This window comes from Copadichromis virginalis, linkage group LG8, assembly GCF_057382275.1.
Source record: "Copadichromis virginalis isolate Kocher_CV1m ecotype Utaka linkage group LG8, C_Virginalis_male_GT1.1, whole genome shotgun sequence".
Lineage (NCBI taxonomy): Eukaryota > Metazoa > Chordata > Actinopteri > Cichliformes > Cichlidae > Copadichromis > Copadichromis virginalis.
In genome coordinates this window covers 4,519,097-4,534,599 of record NC_140625.1, presented here as the reverse complement: position 1 = coordinate 4,534,599, position 15,503 = coordinate 4,519,097, and the positions used below count along the sequence as shown (strand labels likewise).

At 41.7% G+C, this 15,503-nt stretch overlaps 1 protein-coding gene across 1 annotated transcript in view; it reads right to left on the bottom strand.

Moving 5' to 3' along the window:
* Window positions 1-8,295, bottom strand: part of ca10a (carbonic anhydrase 10 (inactive)a) — a 320,448-nt gene extending 312,153 nt beyond the window's left edge. The window contains exon 1 of the mRNA XM_085465447.1: window positions 7,708-8,295. Coding sequence (XP_085321573.1) covers window positions 7,708-7,768 — 61 coding nt within the window. The 5' untranslated portion in view covers window positions 7,769-8,295. The remainder of the gene's footprint in view (window positions 1-7,707) is intronic.
* Window positions 8,296-15,503: the final 7,208 nt, after the last annotated feature.

The following is a 15,503-nucleotide window of genomic DNA, read 5'->3' as shown; positions in this document are numbered from 1 at the left end:
AACACGTAAAATAAATATTTATGCTCTTTTGCATTCACTTTTTGTTTTTTGTTATTTTTACACAGTGTTCTGACTGATTAACAATGGTCTACAGCCAATCTTGTGTATTATTATACAAACTTTGGTTGTAAGATTCAGATAACTATTTAATAAAAGCTAAATATTTTATATGAGAGTAAAGAAAAGTATATCTTTGTGTCCCCCTTTCCCTGTTAATGCCCTACCTGGCCCCCTGGCAAAAGCTTTGCTAGATCCGCCGCTGCACAGTTACCAGCTGTCAGCTACACAAAAAAGGATATTGGTGTTATTTGTCTCTCAGAAACAGTTCATAACTTCCCTTCAACTCATTCATGTCACCTAAAAGGTAAACCTGTTTCTCCATCACCAGTTCAGCTCTGATGATTCAGTAAGGACATCTCATGGTTTGGACCAGCCGTTTTTTCAACTGTGGCTCCAGCAAACATCAGCTGATACTAGAAATTAAAATCAAATGAATTCTAACAACAGCTGATCAAGCTTAAACGTGCTGCTCTTGTTTAGTGCAATAAACAAACAAGAGAGAAAAGCCGATCATTGATCAGTTTCATGACTGAAGTTTCAACAGGCGAGTGAATGACAGGCCAGGCTGTCATAAAGTTCAACATCAGTAACTTAGGGCGCACACAGCTGTATAGAAACTCTGTCGTGCTAGCTAGCACGCAGTATGAGTTATTGTAAAAAGTCACCACAACGAAAATAAACTACACCTAAACTCGGTTTATATCTGACGCAAATAGAGTGCAGTTCATAACTTCTTACCTGAAATTCAGTTCACCTCACGCTCCGACCGGCAGCCGCCTGCTTCTCCTGCCTTCGGTTTCCCTGATCCACGATTGAGCTCCGCGTTAGCCACCATCGGTTGATCGGCGGCCGCCTTATATGTCTCTTTCCCCGCATGACCTTTCTGTCATACACGGGTGAATAGCTGCCCTCTGTTGTAGCTCCGCGTTAGCCACCACTAAACAACTCAGTTATTTTTTCCACATCGACCAGCACCATATAAACGAAAAATAAGTCCAGCTAAGACAAAGACTGTTTGCGAGCGATCGGGGGTGAAAGGAGTTAGAGACGCATCACTGAAAGCCCAGCCCGGGTGCTTTTTAGCAAAGGGTCGCTAGCGGTGCTAGGTAGCTAGCCGGCTAGCAGCAACACATAAGAGAACTTGCTAATATGGGATGCCTTGATAAAACGAGCAGATATTTGAAGTTTACACACCTACATTCTCGCCTGAAAATATCTTAAAAATTTATTTTGTGACCTAGAAACACTAATAAAATACATATAAAACGAAATGGTGGCCGCCATTGTTTCACTCGGTAGAGGCGTGCTATGAATTGTGGGATATGGAGTGTTCCACCAAGCATACACCCTTGCGGTTACCGTAAGTATTCAATGGTTCGCGCAACCTTAAAAATTCCAATGGTTCCTGAAATGTCTGTGAAGGTTCTCAGTCATCCAGGTCATCGTAGTCAAAGGAGCTTGCAAAGAAAAGCGTCTGGACTTCTTTAAGTTGCTTGAAAATTAACCCTTCAAGCAACTTAAAGAAGTCCAGACGCTTTTCTTTGCAATGGTTCCTGAAAGCAGCGACACTGTGCGCGCCGTTGATGTTGTCGTCATTACGGTAATACAAATGTGTCTAACCGTTTTTCCCCACTCGGCGACACACCCGCCGGGGGTCAAACTCTGGTAATTGGTGATTCTGTTCTCAGACATGTGAAGCTAGAGACACCGGCAACCATAGTCAATTGTCTTCCAGGGGCCAGAGCAGGCGACATTGAAGGAAATTTAAAACTGCTGGCTAAGGGTAAACGTAAATTCAGTAAGATCATAATTCACGTCGGCAGTAATGACACCCAGTTACGCCATTCGGAGGTCACTAAAATCAATATTGAATCGGTGTGCAACTTTGCCAAAACAATGTCGGACTCTGTAGTTTTCTCTGGTCCCCTCCCCAATCAGACCAGGAGTGACATGTTTAGCCACATGTTCTCCTTAAATTGCTGGCTATCTGAGTGGTGTCCAAAAAACAATATGGGTTTTATAGAAATTTGGGTAACCTTCTAGAGCATAGGTGTCAAACTCTGGCCCGCAGGCCAAATTTGGACCGCAGCCTAATTATATTTGGCCCGCGAAGCCATACCAAATGACTATTAGAGCTGGCCTACTGGTATTATACAGCTAATATATATATTGTTTAGTATAAAGCTTTGCTTGTTCCATATTCAGTTTTTCAGCAAAACGTGTTCAAGTCCATAAGAAAAGATTCATTCTCATATCTGGAGGAAGATTTTTTTTTTCAATAAATATTAATGTTAGCCCGCGACTTTGTTCCAGATTTGAATTTTGGCCCACTGTGTATTTGAGTTTGACAACCCTGTTCTAGAGGAAACCTGATTTTGTCAGGAGAGACCCCTACCCCATTTTTGATGGAGCAGCTCTCATTTCTAGAAATCTGCCCAAATTTATTAACCCTCCAAAATATGACTTTCCAGAGTTGGGACAAGGAAGCAGTCTTACATTCCTCTTTGCAACTTCTCTCTTCTTTTTATGGACGCACAGTGTGAGCACTCAGGTCGCATCAGAGCATCGGGCCATATAGTGTGAGACCCTGCATCGTGACCTACGAACTTCTAACCCCTGCGAGTCAACCGTACAGTTTGAGCAGGAGCTGAATTGCGCGACTGAAAAAATCGCACAGTGTCTGCCCAACATAAGTCCCTGTTAGTACATAAATGAATAACTGATCAACAAATTGATTTACTCTGCCTGAAAGAAAAACCTTGTTACACCATAATGATTATGTTAGTTTAAATGAATCAACACCTCTGAGTATTACAAATTGACAGAATCCTTGAAACACAGGCCAGAGGGGATGTGTGGCAGAAATCTCCCACTCCAGCTTGTTAATCAACCAAAGACCTAGGCAGAATTGTAGTTCACTTGAAAACCTGAAGCTTAGCCCTGTCCACCCTAGCTGGAAAACTCAAAAAAAGTTTTATTTGTTGTTCTCTATTGTCCACCTGGGCCTTACTCTGACTTTTTATCTGATTTAGTGCTCTGCCTAAGATAAAATAATTGCTGTTGGTGATTTTAACATCCATGTAGATAATAAAAATAACAGCATCAGTACAACATTGAATCTATTACTAGACTCAGTTGACTTCTCTCAAAGTGCAAAAGAACCCATCCACCATTTTAATCACACTCACACCATTTAACAGTGTTTTCTGAAAACCCACTTTGTCTGATCATTTCCTAATAACATTTAAATTTACAATAATGTATTACACAGCAGTGGGAATAGATTTCATCACAGCAGATTCAACCACTGTTATCTTCTTCGATGCCTTGTTCCAACACAGTGCATATCCATAAAGATATTTAGAAATCACAAAAAAGTAAATTCATGGGTATAATGTCCAAAAGAGTAACTAATAGCTAGTTTGTAAAGGTCACCACCTACTAACATCTATTCTCAAAAGAAAAATGGGGCTGAAAATGTACTAACAAAGTTGTTTACTAAATTTTTGAAACAATATTCTTATCAGAATTATAATGGTAGCCAGTGATGCTTGAGCTACGTGCTGTGGTGACCCCCAGTGAATAAGAGAAAAGCTGAAAATAGCTTGTAGATGTGGTGCAACTTAAATCAGATTGTGATTGATGTGTTGCAAATTCTTTATAATGTACTGGTGGATTGAAACAGCCCTACTATGAGTATCCTTGATTTCCAATGATCCTCCACTTCATAAATTAACCTAGGGGTTCTGTCACAGCACCAAGTGAGTCAGCCTCATGTTCACTGCCATCTTAGCGACACCAAACTTTGCATCTTGATTACAGCATAGATTAAAGCCTTGTCAATTACGAGACTTTTGTGTCCACAATCCAGGCTCAACTGTGCATGATAGGCTGCCTTTGAAGTTTTGCTTATCACAGTCCACATTCATGTGTGTGTATCTACATTTGGCTAATAAATGTATTCCAATCCATCAGATATTTGTTAAAGAATAAATGTCACTGAAAGGAAACTGCTGAGACATTATAGAATCCCAAGCACCATCAAGCAAAGATTTTCACTGTCAAATGTGACTCAGGCAACAAGTACACATGATGACACAGAAGTCTAAAGGTTAGCGCGCATGCCAGTGTTTAACTGAGCAGCTGAATGTGTACATGCCCACACCAAGCCTCAGGAGTAAAGAGAATATTAACATGTCCTTGGATTCACTGTTACAGAGACCCAAGTCAATCTCTGCCTAGGTTCCACTTACTCATTTCCTTTGCAGCTACTGACTTTTAAAAACTGAACTGGATAAGAAATACTAAAAGATGATCAAAACTGAAAATCTGAACATCTAAACATGTTTAGAGTGGATTAATTTTCCCTCATCTTATTTGGCAAAAGTACAACTACATGTTGTGAATAGCCTGAGATATTTAGGTCACATCACCAGGAATGATCTCTGTGGTGCTGAGGATGTTGTAAATTGCATGCACAAGCAAAATGAATGGTTCACAAATGACATATGTGTAAAAATGATGTCAAAATAGCTCTTTTAGAGCCAATTTACACAACACATTTATGTTGGAGTTGAAATAAATCAAAGAAATTAAAACCTTGAGTGATATATAAAGATGAATACTGCATTTTACTCAAACTTCCAAAATGGACAGGTTTGCAGCTAGTAATGTTATTGCTATTCATGCTGTGTTTAGGAATGTCATGTATAAATATGTTTCAATTAACTGTGTTGAAAAATGTCGTTGAATTGACATAAGACATCTCATTTGGTTTTAGAATAACTGGAACAAATTTGGAACAGATATTACTATCTGATAGCTCTTCCTTGAAGTTATTGCTTCGTATCAGCACTGGAAAACATAACCTGGCATCCAGTCTTGATGATCGTCACTTCCAATAAATATGGTAACCACAGAAGTAGGGGAGTGACGACTAAACATCCCCCAGAGACTGCAGGTGTATGCTGCGGTGATGGAAATGTTGAAACAGCAGGCAATGATGGCAAGGCAGCAGAAGCACTGACACATCAGAGGGAGAGATGGGATATTTGTTAAACTGCTAAACAGTGAGGGTGTGTTTAGTATATGATATGAAGAGAGGCATACATGTAAGTCTGTATGACACTCTCTAACTGAAGTTACCTGCCTCAATAAGTTCACAGGGTTTGTTCCACTTGTGTTATAATATTGTATCTTTGTGTTTTTGCCAAGGAGGCAGAACAGGTCATCAACCAATTGGAAGGTTTGTGGTTTGATCCCTGCCTGCTCCACTCTGCTTGTCAAATATCCTTGGGCAAGTTACTAATCCCAAGTTGTTCTCCAATGCATCCATTGGAGAGAGAATGTTAGATAGAAAGCCCTTAAGAATAGAATAAAGTGCTTGCATGAATGTGTGAATGAGGCATAAATCCCTTTGAGTGCTCAAGTAAAGTAGAAAAGTGCTGTATAAAAACCAGTCCATTTGCTTTGTTGTGGTCTGCTGGGAGAGCAGCACCAGACCTGGTGACAACAATAGACAGGAAGAAAAAAAAGATCAGGATGGCTGACTCTGTGATTGGCTGCAAATTGGACGTATTTAACCTCCTAAGACCCAAACTCTTCCACGACATGCATTTTTAATTTCTCTTTGACATTTGGGTATATTGGGGCCCGATGAATGTAAAAGCAAAGAATTACCAGAGTTTGTTTTGTTTGTTTTTTTTACCTTATTTTTGTTTTTAAGAAAAATAAGAGCCACATATGAGGATATTTGTTTAACATTTTGATAGAACAGTAGCAGTATAATGCCCTTGTAAGTGGATATCAGGCCCATGTAGAGCAAAATTGAGTATTTTGGTCGAAATAACCCAAAATGTGATGTCCACATATGTGGACTTCAGGTCCTAGAAGATTAAATTGGTAAAGAGGGGGGTAAGCAAAACATTTATCCATTATGACCTCATCAGAACACTAGCAGATTTAAACCTAGGGTCTTCTTCTGTATCACTGGGTTTCACAAGTATGTGGGAACAATAAGCACTGACTGTGCAGAGACTTGTACAAATAAGATCACTATAACGTAGATTGAGAAAGAAACATAATCTTTTCAGATGTCGTTCATCTGAAGAACCAGCATTTAATCTATTCATTTTCAACCAAGTTTTGGTTCATAAACTTCATAAAGGGACATATTTTAAAAGGCCATAATTGACTAACTAGATTTAGCACAGAAAACACTGCCCATGGGTGACTGATGCTTGGGGGTGGATAGATGACTATTATACCAGATGCTAGGGTTAGAACAACTGAGATTAAACACTAAACACTAATGTATGTGTTGAATGATGGTGTTTGACAGCTGCAGTAAATCTCAGCTGTATTTTAAATTCCACACCTCTTAGCTGATTGTGTTTCTGAAAAGCACATTTTTCTTACTGGGGCTGACAGCAAGTTAATCCTCTACCTTCTTATTCAAGTTTGTTTAATAGTGTTGAAAAAGAACAGCGTTGTCCGTACTAAGCTTTTAATTACAACCATTTTAAAACAGTCACTACCGGAAGGTAGGGAAGGAGTGAGGGAGGGAAGCTAGGACACTATATAGTAGGTTGACTGGAATATAAATCCTTTTCCCTCCCTGACATCGTGTAGGTACAAAAATGAGATAAGAGCTTAGCGTGCATAATGCGTGAACACGGAGGATTTACGCACATCTTCGTTGTGAATTCTCAGGTTTGCGTCATTTCGAAAGACGGATAAAAAATAAATAAATAAAGGCAGAGCAGTAAAGATAACCAAATCGTGTCCCTGCTGTTTATCATCGAGGCGCGGATACGTGTTTAAAATGAAGCTTCGCTTGTTTGATGCGCATCGGTTTTTTGGTCTGCAAATATCTGTCTTGTTCTAAAATCTTACGGGTAAATTCGGACAAATTTAGAATTTTAAAGACAAAAAGGGCCACAATTCTTTCTTTTTAATTATCAAAGTGCTTTTAACATATCGATAAAAGAAGAAACGTGCTCTATTAGGTACGGAGTATAGAAATGGGCGTTGAACTCCTGTATTTGCTTGAAACATGAGCTAGAGTAAAAGCTTCGCTCCATCGGCAAGCGCCGAAAGCTTAGGTACATCTGCTGCATGACCTACAGCCCCAAATCTGCTCCTCATATCGTAGACTGCAGCGCACTCAGCGGTGCGCATAACAGCTTTATGTGACAATAACTCTAAGTGAACTGTTTCTGGAGCCTAGAGACTTCACAAAAACTGGAAAGGACCGGTGAGGAGAGACTGTGGGAGTTCTTCTGCAATGCATCCATCGAGTGACCAAAATGAAAAAAGAAAAAAAAAAGTCAATCTCGCTGTTATGCGTGTGTCAAAAGACTGCGCATCAGTTGCTGGAGGCGATACCTTCTCTGTTTTTGAGTCCCACATAAAAGGTCACATACACGCGAAGAGGTATGTATAGGTGAGCAAAGAGAGAAACAACGAGAATGATTCTCGCCAGGCGCACAAACTAGAGTGCATTCTGATGCGTCCCCCCCCACCTGACCATTTCCTGCACACTAGTTTGATAAACCAAATCTCACCCATATCAGACAGAATTTCAGAAAAAAAGTTCCAGATAATTCATTGATGAATTGTTTTTTTTTAAATATACCCACAACTCACCTGATATACAAACAATAAAATTAGCTTGAAGAATGATCAGTATCTCCCAAATTATATCCATTCTCTGTCTTCATTCCACGTACATTACGCACCAGCATAAAAAACAAACAAATCAGAAAACGAAGCTTTTTCAGATGCTCTGTGCCTTTACGTCGGATCCTGCTGTACCTCTTCCACTGGGTATTTTCCTTGCCACGCACATAACAGGCGATTAAAGCCTTAGGAATAAACACTGCACGTTCCCACCAGATTCCAAAGATGGGTAAAAAGAAAGAGAAAAGCCAAACTGTAGCGATCCTTCGTCAGTTCACTGTATTATTACTCCAGTGCGCCATGGAACGGCCACATCCTTCCATCCATCCGGTGCTGTTTCACACAGCGGACATCCCCTTATTACCACGTAAAATCGCATATGATCGCTTCAGGAAATTCTGTGTATCGGGCGTAAAATACAGGGGGAAAGCCTGCGTTAATGACTGGTGGGACAGCGGTGGGATCCGTGTAACACCTGGAGACGCCTCACAACTCTGTGAACTCGCATCGCCAGGTGCTGAGCTTCCGATCGAGACTTCTCCCCGTCACCGCAAGGGACCAGTGCCAAGTTTAACTCAATAACATCAAGACTTCCGGCAACAGTTCACAAAATAAAAGTACTCGCTTATCGGCGCTTGTGCATTTTCATGCATGCACACAGAACTTAATCAAGGTGTTGGAAATCTGAAAATGTGAGGACAAAATACATTTCTATAAAACAGGCACCCGTAAGTTTACGATGACAGCATTCCAGCATAATTAGTGCAAATTTATAACATATACATGATAATTAAGTAATTTGTAAGTAATAAGTAATTTGTTAACAGCTGACCAAGATTTAATTCCTACCATAAGCTTTTTTCCTCTGTGCGTTGCTCTTGTAGTTATTTTTTGATTTACTCATAATCCGATAATTTCCAATAACGTTACACGTGAATATGTTCAACTCTGCTTTCCAAAGACACAGAAATTTATGGGCATACCAGTGAAATAAATGACTGTGTGGGAGTTCATATCACTCTTTATAGCCTATTTGTTTCATTTTCGATGCACTCTGAGGTCATAGCAAATTAGAACAAACATCCTAATGAGTGATTTTGCAGAACTACGTTCTATGTATAGAGTTGCTAATTATTTGGCATTATTGCAGGCAAACCAGCCTATGAAATGGATGAAACACATCGTGACTGGGTTTCCGCTCTACACAAGGGGCACTCCGAAATCCCTGCTTCGAACATACCACCATGCTAATCAGATTACTTCTTTCATGTGAGGGTGAAGAGGTGACCCTTCTGGATAAGATGGTGAAGGTTTGCTGCGTTTTGGTGAACAGTGTGGTAGTAAAACCAGGGCAAAATGAAACTTGCTCTTGTTAAATATTCTTAAGTCTTGTACTGTATAAATAGCGGTAATTTTTCAAAAGATACAGTAAATTAAGTAGTGTTAGTAGTGGGTGATATCATGTAAACGCTGTCATGATTTTGTATAAACATTTTGTCATTTGTAAACTATAAATGACATGGATTCTGCATTATAACTGATGTGATGTTCTATAAAGTGGTTTTAATAAAAAAATAAAAAAGGCAAAAATTAGTTTGTTTCTTTATTCAACTTTTGAACAGTGAAAAAAACAAACAAAAAAAAACAAAAAAAACCCTTTTGAACAGTGGTACTCCGTACGTATTCAGTAAATGCAAATTATTTACATGGCAGTGCACTTCAGGCATACATCTAGACCCCCTAGATCAGGGGTCAGCAACCTTTAAGACCCAAAGAGCCATTTGGACCCAGTTTCCACGCAAAAGAAAACACTGGGAGCGGCAAAGCCGTAATGTTTTGGTTTTTTTTGATTCAGGATTATGTGTATGATGAGCTGTTGACACAGCCTGAAGCTGGATCATGTGCACACACAGAAAACACTAACACACAGAACTCAGAAATTAGAACAGCCATTTCTACTACTCAAACACTTTTGCATTTGTTGTTTATATATTGATCAGATTTATATTTTGATTTCTCTTAGATTAAGAATAAAATGCTTTGTAAGTAGGAAAAAGAGAAAAATTCTGTTTTAGCACATTGATAATTTTCTATCACATATGTTTTGATTTTAAGACATTTGAGCCTCTCAGCTGTGATGTAGAGGGGCTGGGGGGTGGGACTTGGAAAATTTGTTTGGTGTTTTGTGGTGCTTGTGTCAGACATGGTGCTTGTGAAGTCCCTCTATAATCTGCACAAAGAGACTGTATGTATTGACATGACATTTTAATGTGTTCTCTCTGTTTTTACATATGACCTCAAGAAGCAACCCCGGAACAGATCAAAAGTAAAATTGTTTTTTGGACTGTTGGGTGGATACATTCCCTCTGGCTGACATCCACCATTGTCTGTAAGATTTGGCTATTTTCTGTAGGCAGATAACATGCCACATGGTTGCAGCTATGCTGTGTTGGAATTCTTTGTGTTTCAATAAACCCACTGTGTTTAAAGGATAATGTAATGACTTACGTTTTTAAAACAGATTTTGCCCGCAGGCACCCCTAGATCCTTTATGTTTGTGACAAAGCTAACTGCCAGAGACCAAATGCTATGGTGAAGAGTAAAATTTGCCACTGTTAGGTGTGGCTGTGTGCAGGCAGGAATAGGACCCAAGGTGCAGACTCCGGAGACAGACGTGAACTCAAAAAGGCTTTACTTTGGTACTCAAAAATATAACATAACTGAAAAAAAAACTCAAAACAAACTTAAACTGGAGGAATGACAGAACACACAGCTAGGAAAACGGTAGATCGCGACACGGACACAGAGAAACACAGGGCTTAAATACACAGAGGGAGCAATCAGGGAATGGGTAACAGGAGGGAAACACAGCTGGGGCAAATCAGAACTGACGAGACCAAAGAAGCATAAACTGAACACACTGAGAAAAGACAGAGACCTTCAAAGTAAAACAGGAAACACATAACACAGACTGAACAAAGACACAGACTCACATGCAGGCACTACAAAGGGCACAGAGACGTGGGAACAGGGCAGACACAAACACTGACTGAACACTGGGATATAGGAACTTAAGATACACATAGACGCGAACTAGACAAGGGGATGCAGGTGATAGGGGAGACAGAGCAACTAAAGACGACAGAGACATAAGCCATAAGACGGAACTCAAAGAAACCAAAAGCTAGGAAGTATAAATAATATCAAAAACTCAAAAACCCTGGGTCGACGACCCAGGCATCCTAACAGCCACAGACCACAGCCACAGTCCAGTGTGTGACAAACAATGGCACAACAACAACAACTCACAATGACTGTTTACGTTTTTCTTTTCTTTTCATTTAATTCTTTTTTCTACTTTTTGTCATCAAATTGATTGAGAAAAACTGTAACTGAAAACAACTGAACAACTGATGATGAATGCAAATATATTTCTCTCTTTGCTCCTCATTATCTGTGCAGGCTCAGAATATAACTACAAGTCTCAAAGGTCAAAAGGTTCTCCTTAAACAGTGAAAGCTTAGTAATGGCCAAAATATCAGGCACATTTTTGGCCTCTTCTGTTTGTGTAACCGTGGATGCAGTTTAGAAATTTCACCACTAGATGGAGACGTTGTCAAAGGCACATACCTTTTGACAAAGCATTTTTCTTTGTTAAAAAGTTAGACAAAGCAAATTCTGATCTGATTTGTTCCGTCTCATCAGAGGCAGAAGATAAACCATCTACAGCTAAAAAATAAATAGTCAGCTGCGCCAGATTGGACAGAGCCCTGGGCCTACAAGACTGAGGATCCCCCACTCCCCGGAATGTGCCCGACCGAGCCACAGGTGCCAGGCAGCCCCCGTGAGTGAGCCAGTACATACCTGAACACAGGGGACGAGGGCATCAGCCACCGGCAGGGAGTTTGGTGAAAAAGAAACGATAGCATGCTCCATGTACTTTTTGCATAGACTTCCAAATAATAGTCAAGAAGCCCAGTCTTTTAGTTACCTATAAATACTGTAGGTACTGTGAGGGTTCAACTGAAATAAGTCTTCCCACCAAGACTTGGGGGGCTGACTTGGAAAGTGGCAAGATCGAAGATGCACAGTGCCTTATTTGAAAAATGAGGAACAAATGATACGAGGGCAAATCGTACAAAGAAGACAGGTCACTAAAGCTGAGAAAAATGTTATCTTTAAAGATAAGGTATTAAGTGGATTTTTTTGTTACACATATTGTGTTAGCCCTGCGATAAACTGGCAGCCTTAAAACCCAAGGTATCTAATCAAAATGTAAGTAATAATTATAAAATGGGAAAGCAGAAATAAATGTGACATGAATGTAAATGTGTTAGCTGACATAGAGGACAGCTACATTGCAGTCTGAAAAACCTTTGTTGTCAAGTTTGCAGGTATATCAGCACGAGACATTCTTACATAGAAGAGTCTGTTAAAGTCTCTAACTCAGTGAATCATTATTGGTCCAGTCTGTTTGGATAAATTTAGTAAGTTGATGTATGTCCATTTATTGACACTTTTTCTTAATTGCTTATCCAGTTCAGGATCACAGTGGAGCTGCAGCTGGATATGTTCATTAAATAAACCTTACAAAAGTTAACAATAAACCTGCATCCATGTACGTTGTTGTCCACAGGATGAGAAAATCAAACTGGAAGACTGTGGAACATGTTAATAAATGTTTGTGTTTATGCCTGTGTCTTTCACAGGAGGCGCTGGAAGGTTTCCCTAATAGTTCCTGGTGAATCAAAGCAGAACCATAAAGGTTGCTGGACTACATGATGGCCTTACCCCTGAGCAGTCATCCTGTTAAAGGAGGAACCAGTTAGAAGCTGTTTTCAAAGTAGCTGAGCAGATTTCATCTCAAGTAAGCGATTAACTGTTTGTTCATCTGTTCTGCCACTTAAAGAGCATTTAAGGACGTCTTTCGAGTGTCCAGTTGAATTAATTCTACTGGCTCTCATGGTCATTTGTTATTATAGACATATGTTTCATGTTCATCCAGCTATTTAGTAAATTCTATTTAGTAATATCCGTCAGCTATAAAATGTAATATAAATATAAAAATATCTAAATATCTCCTGCCCTTTATATTTTAATGATGTAAGTCTGTTATTGTGTTTCATTAGAATTTCTCACATATCAATGAGATACAGTACAGTACTGTACAGTACAATCCTACTGACGCAGCAGAGGGATAACGACGGCCATTCAACATCGTTACACGACATATTCGAGCTGCATGATGCAGACAAAGTGACTAAATCACCTTTTATGTGGTTTATTGTCTTCAAACCAGCAGACAAAGCTGATGGCAGAAGATGTCGGAGAAGAACTTCAGGCAGTGTACTGAAAAGGTATTTTTTTCTTGTTATCAAAAGACATTTGGAGTGGCAGCTTCTACAACTGGTTGCACTAAAGTAAAGCTTTACAATCTAAGAAATCACAGTGTTGATATTCAGCACAAAGAGAAAAGCTACTTGTTTGAATTTATTTACAATCATCCATCCATCCATCCATCTTCATCCGCTTTATCCGAGGCCGGGTCGCGGGGGCAGCAGCCTAAGCAAAGAGGCCCAGACCTCCCTCTCCCCAGCCACCTCCTCCAGCTTATCCGGGGGAACACCAAGGAGTTCCCAGGCCAGCAGAGAGATATAATCTCTCCAGCGTGTCCTGGGTCTGCCCCGGGGCCTCCTCCCGGTGGGACATGCCTGGAACACCTCACCCAGGAGGCGCCCAGGGGGCATCCTTGTCAGATGCCCGAACCACCTCAGCTGGCTCCTTTCGATGTGGAGCAGCAGCTGCTCTACTCTGAGCCCCTCCCGGATGGCCGAACCTCTCACCCTATCTCTAAGGGAGAGGCCAGCCACCCTTTGGAGGAAGCTCATTTCTGCCGCTTGTATCCGCGATCTCGTTCTTTCGGTCACTACCCACAGCTCGTGGCCATAGGTGAGGGTAGGGACGTAGATCGACCGGTAAATTGAGAGCTTCGCTTTTACACTCAGCTCCCTCTTCACCACGACGGACCGGTGCAGCGTCTGCATTACTGCAGCTGCAGCCCCAATCCGTCTGTCGATCTCCGGCTCCCTTCTCCCTCGCGAACAAGACCCCGAGATACTTGAACTCCTCCACTTGGGGCAGGAACTCATCCCTGACCCGGAGTGGGCACTCCACCCTTTTCCGGCTGAGAACCATAGCCTCAGATTTGGAGGTGCTGATTGTCATTCCCGCTGCTTCACACTCGGCTGCGAACCGAGCTGGAGGCCCTCACCCGATGAAGCCAACAGAACCACATCATCTGCAAAAATCAGAGATGAGATTCTGAGGCCACCAAAGCGAAAGCCCTCCGCCACTTGGCTGCGCCTAGAAATCCTGTCCATAAAAATTATGAACAGAACTGGAGACAAAGGGCAGCCCTGGCGGAGCCCATCACCCACCGGGAACGAGTCCGACTTATTGCCGGCAATGCGAACCAAGCTCTTGCAACGGTTGTATAGAGATCGAATGGCCCGTAGCAATGGGCCAGACACCCCATACTCCCGCAACACCTCCCACAGGACACCCCGAGGGACACGGTCGAATGCCTTCTCCAAGTCCACAAAACACATGTAGACTGGTTGGGCAAACTCCCATGCACCCTCAAGTATCCTCGAGAGGATAAAGAGCTGGTCCAGTGTTCCGCGACCAGGACGAAAACCACATTGTTCCTCCTGTATCCGAGGTTCGACTAGCGGACGAACTCTCCTTTCCAGCACCCTGGCATAGACTTTCCCAGGGAGGCTGAGGAGTGTGATCCCTCTGTAGTTGGAACACACCCTCCGGTCCCCTTTCTTAAAGATGGGGACCACCATCCCGGTCTGCCAGTCCACAGGTACTGCCCCTGATCTCCACGCAACATTGCAGAGGCGTGTCAACCAGGACAGCCCTACAACGTCCAGAGCCTTCAGGAACTCGGGGCGGACCTCATCAACACCAGGGGCTCTGCCACCAAGGAGTTGTTTAACTGCCTCAGTGACCTCGCCCTCGGAAATTGGCGGGTCATTCCCCTCATCCCCAGACTCTGCTTCTTCCTCGGAAGACGTTTCAGTGGGATTAAGGAGGTCCTCGAAGTATTCCTTCCACCGCCTGACAATTTTCTCAGTCGATGTCAGCAGCGCTCCGCCAGCACTATACACAGTGCAGGTAGAGCACCGCTTTCCCCTCCTGAGACGCCTGACGGTTTGCCAGAATCTCTTTGAGGCAGTCCGAAAGTCTTTTTCCATGGCCTCTCCGAACTCCTCCCACGCCCGAGTTTTTGCTTCAGCCACTGCCTGAGCCGCATTCCGCTTGGCCTGAAGATCTCGCGGACTGGGGCCTCTGCTAGACGTTCCCAGCACACCCTCACTACGCGTTTAGGTGCACCAGGTCTGTCCAGCGTCCTCCCCTGCCACCTGATATGATTTACAATCATAGTTTTTAAAAATTCTGACTGTAAACAGCTTTTACAGCTGTGATATTGTTTGACACTCGATATCAGGTGATCGGGTTTAATTTAAAGGTTTCTGTGTCCCAATGAGCCATTTACGCTGACCAGTGTCAGTTTAATTGTAACACATTCATTATTTAGATTCAACAAAGAAATAACTGAATGTAAAAAATGGCAGCCCTCAGGCCAGGTTTATAGAGATATATGCATGCATTATGAAATTTATGTATCCCAGATAATTGTTATTCATCTAGTCATGGCATACCCACCCCTTCCTCCCCAGTTAACTGCAACCCAA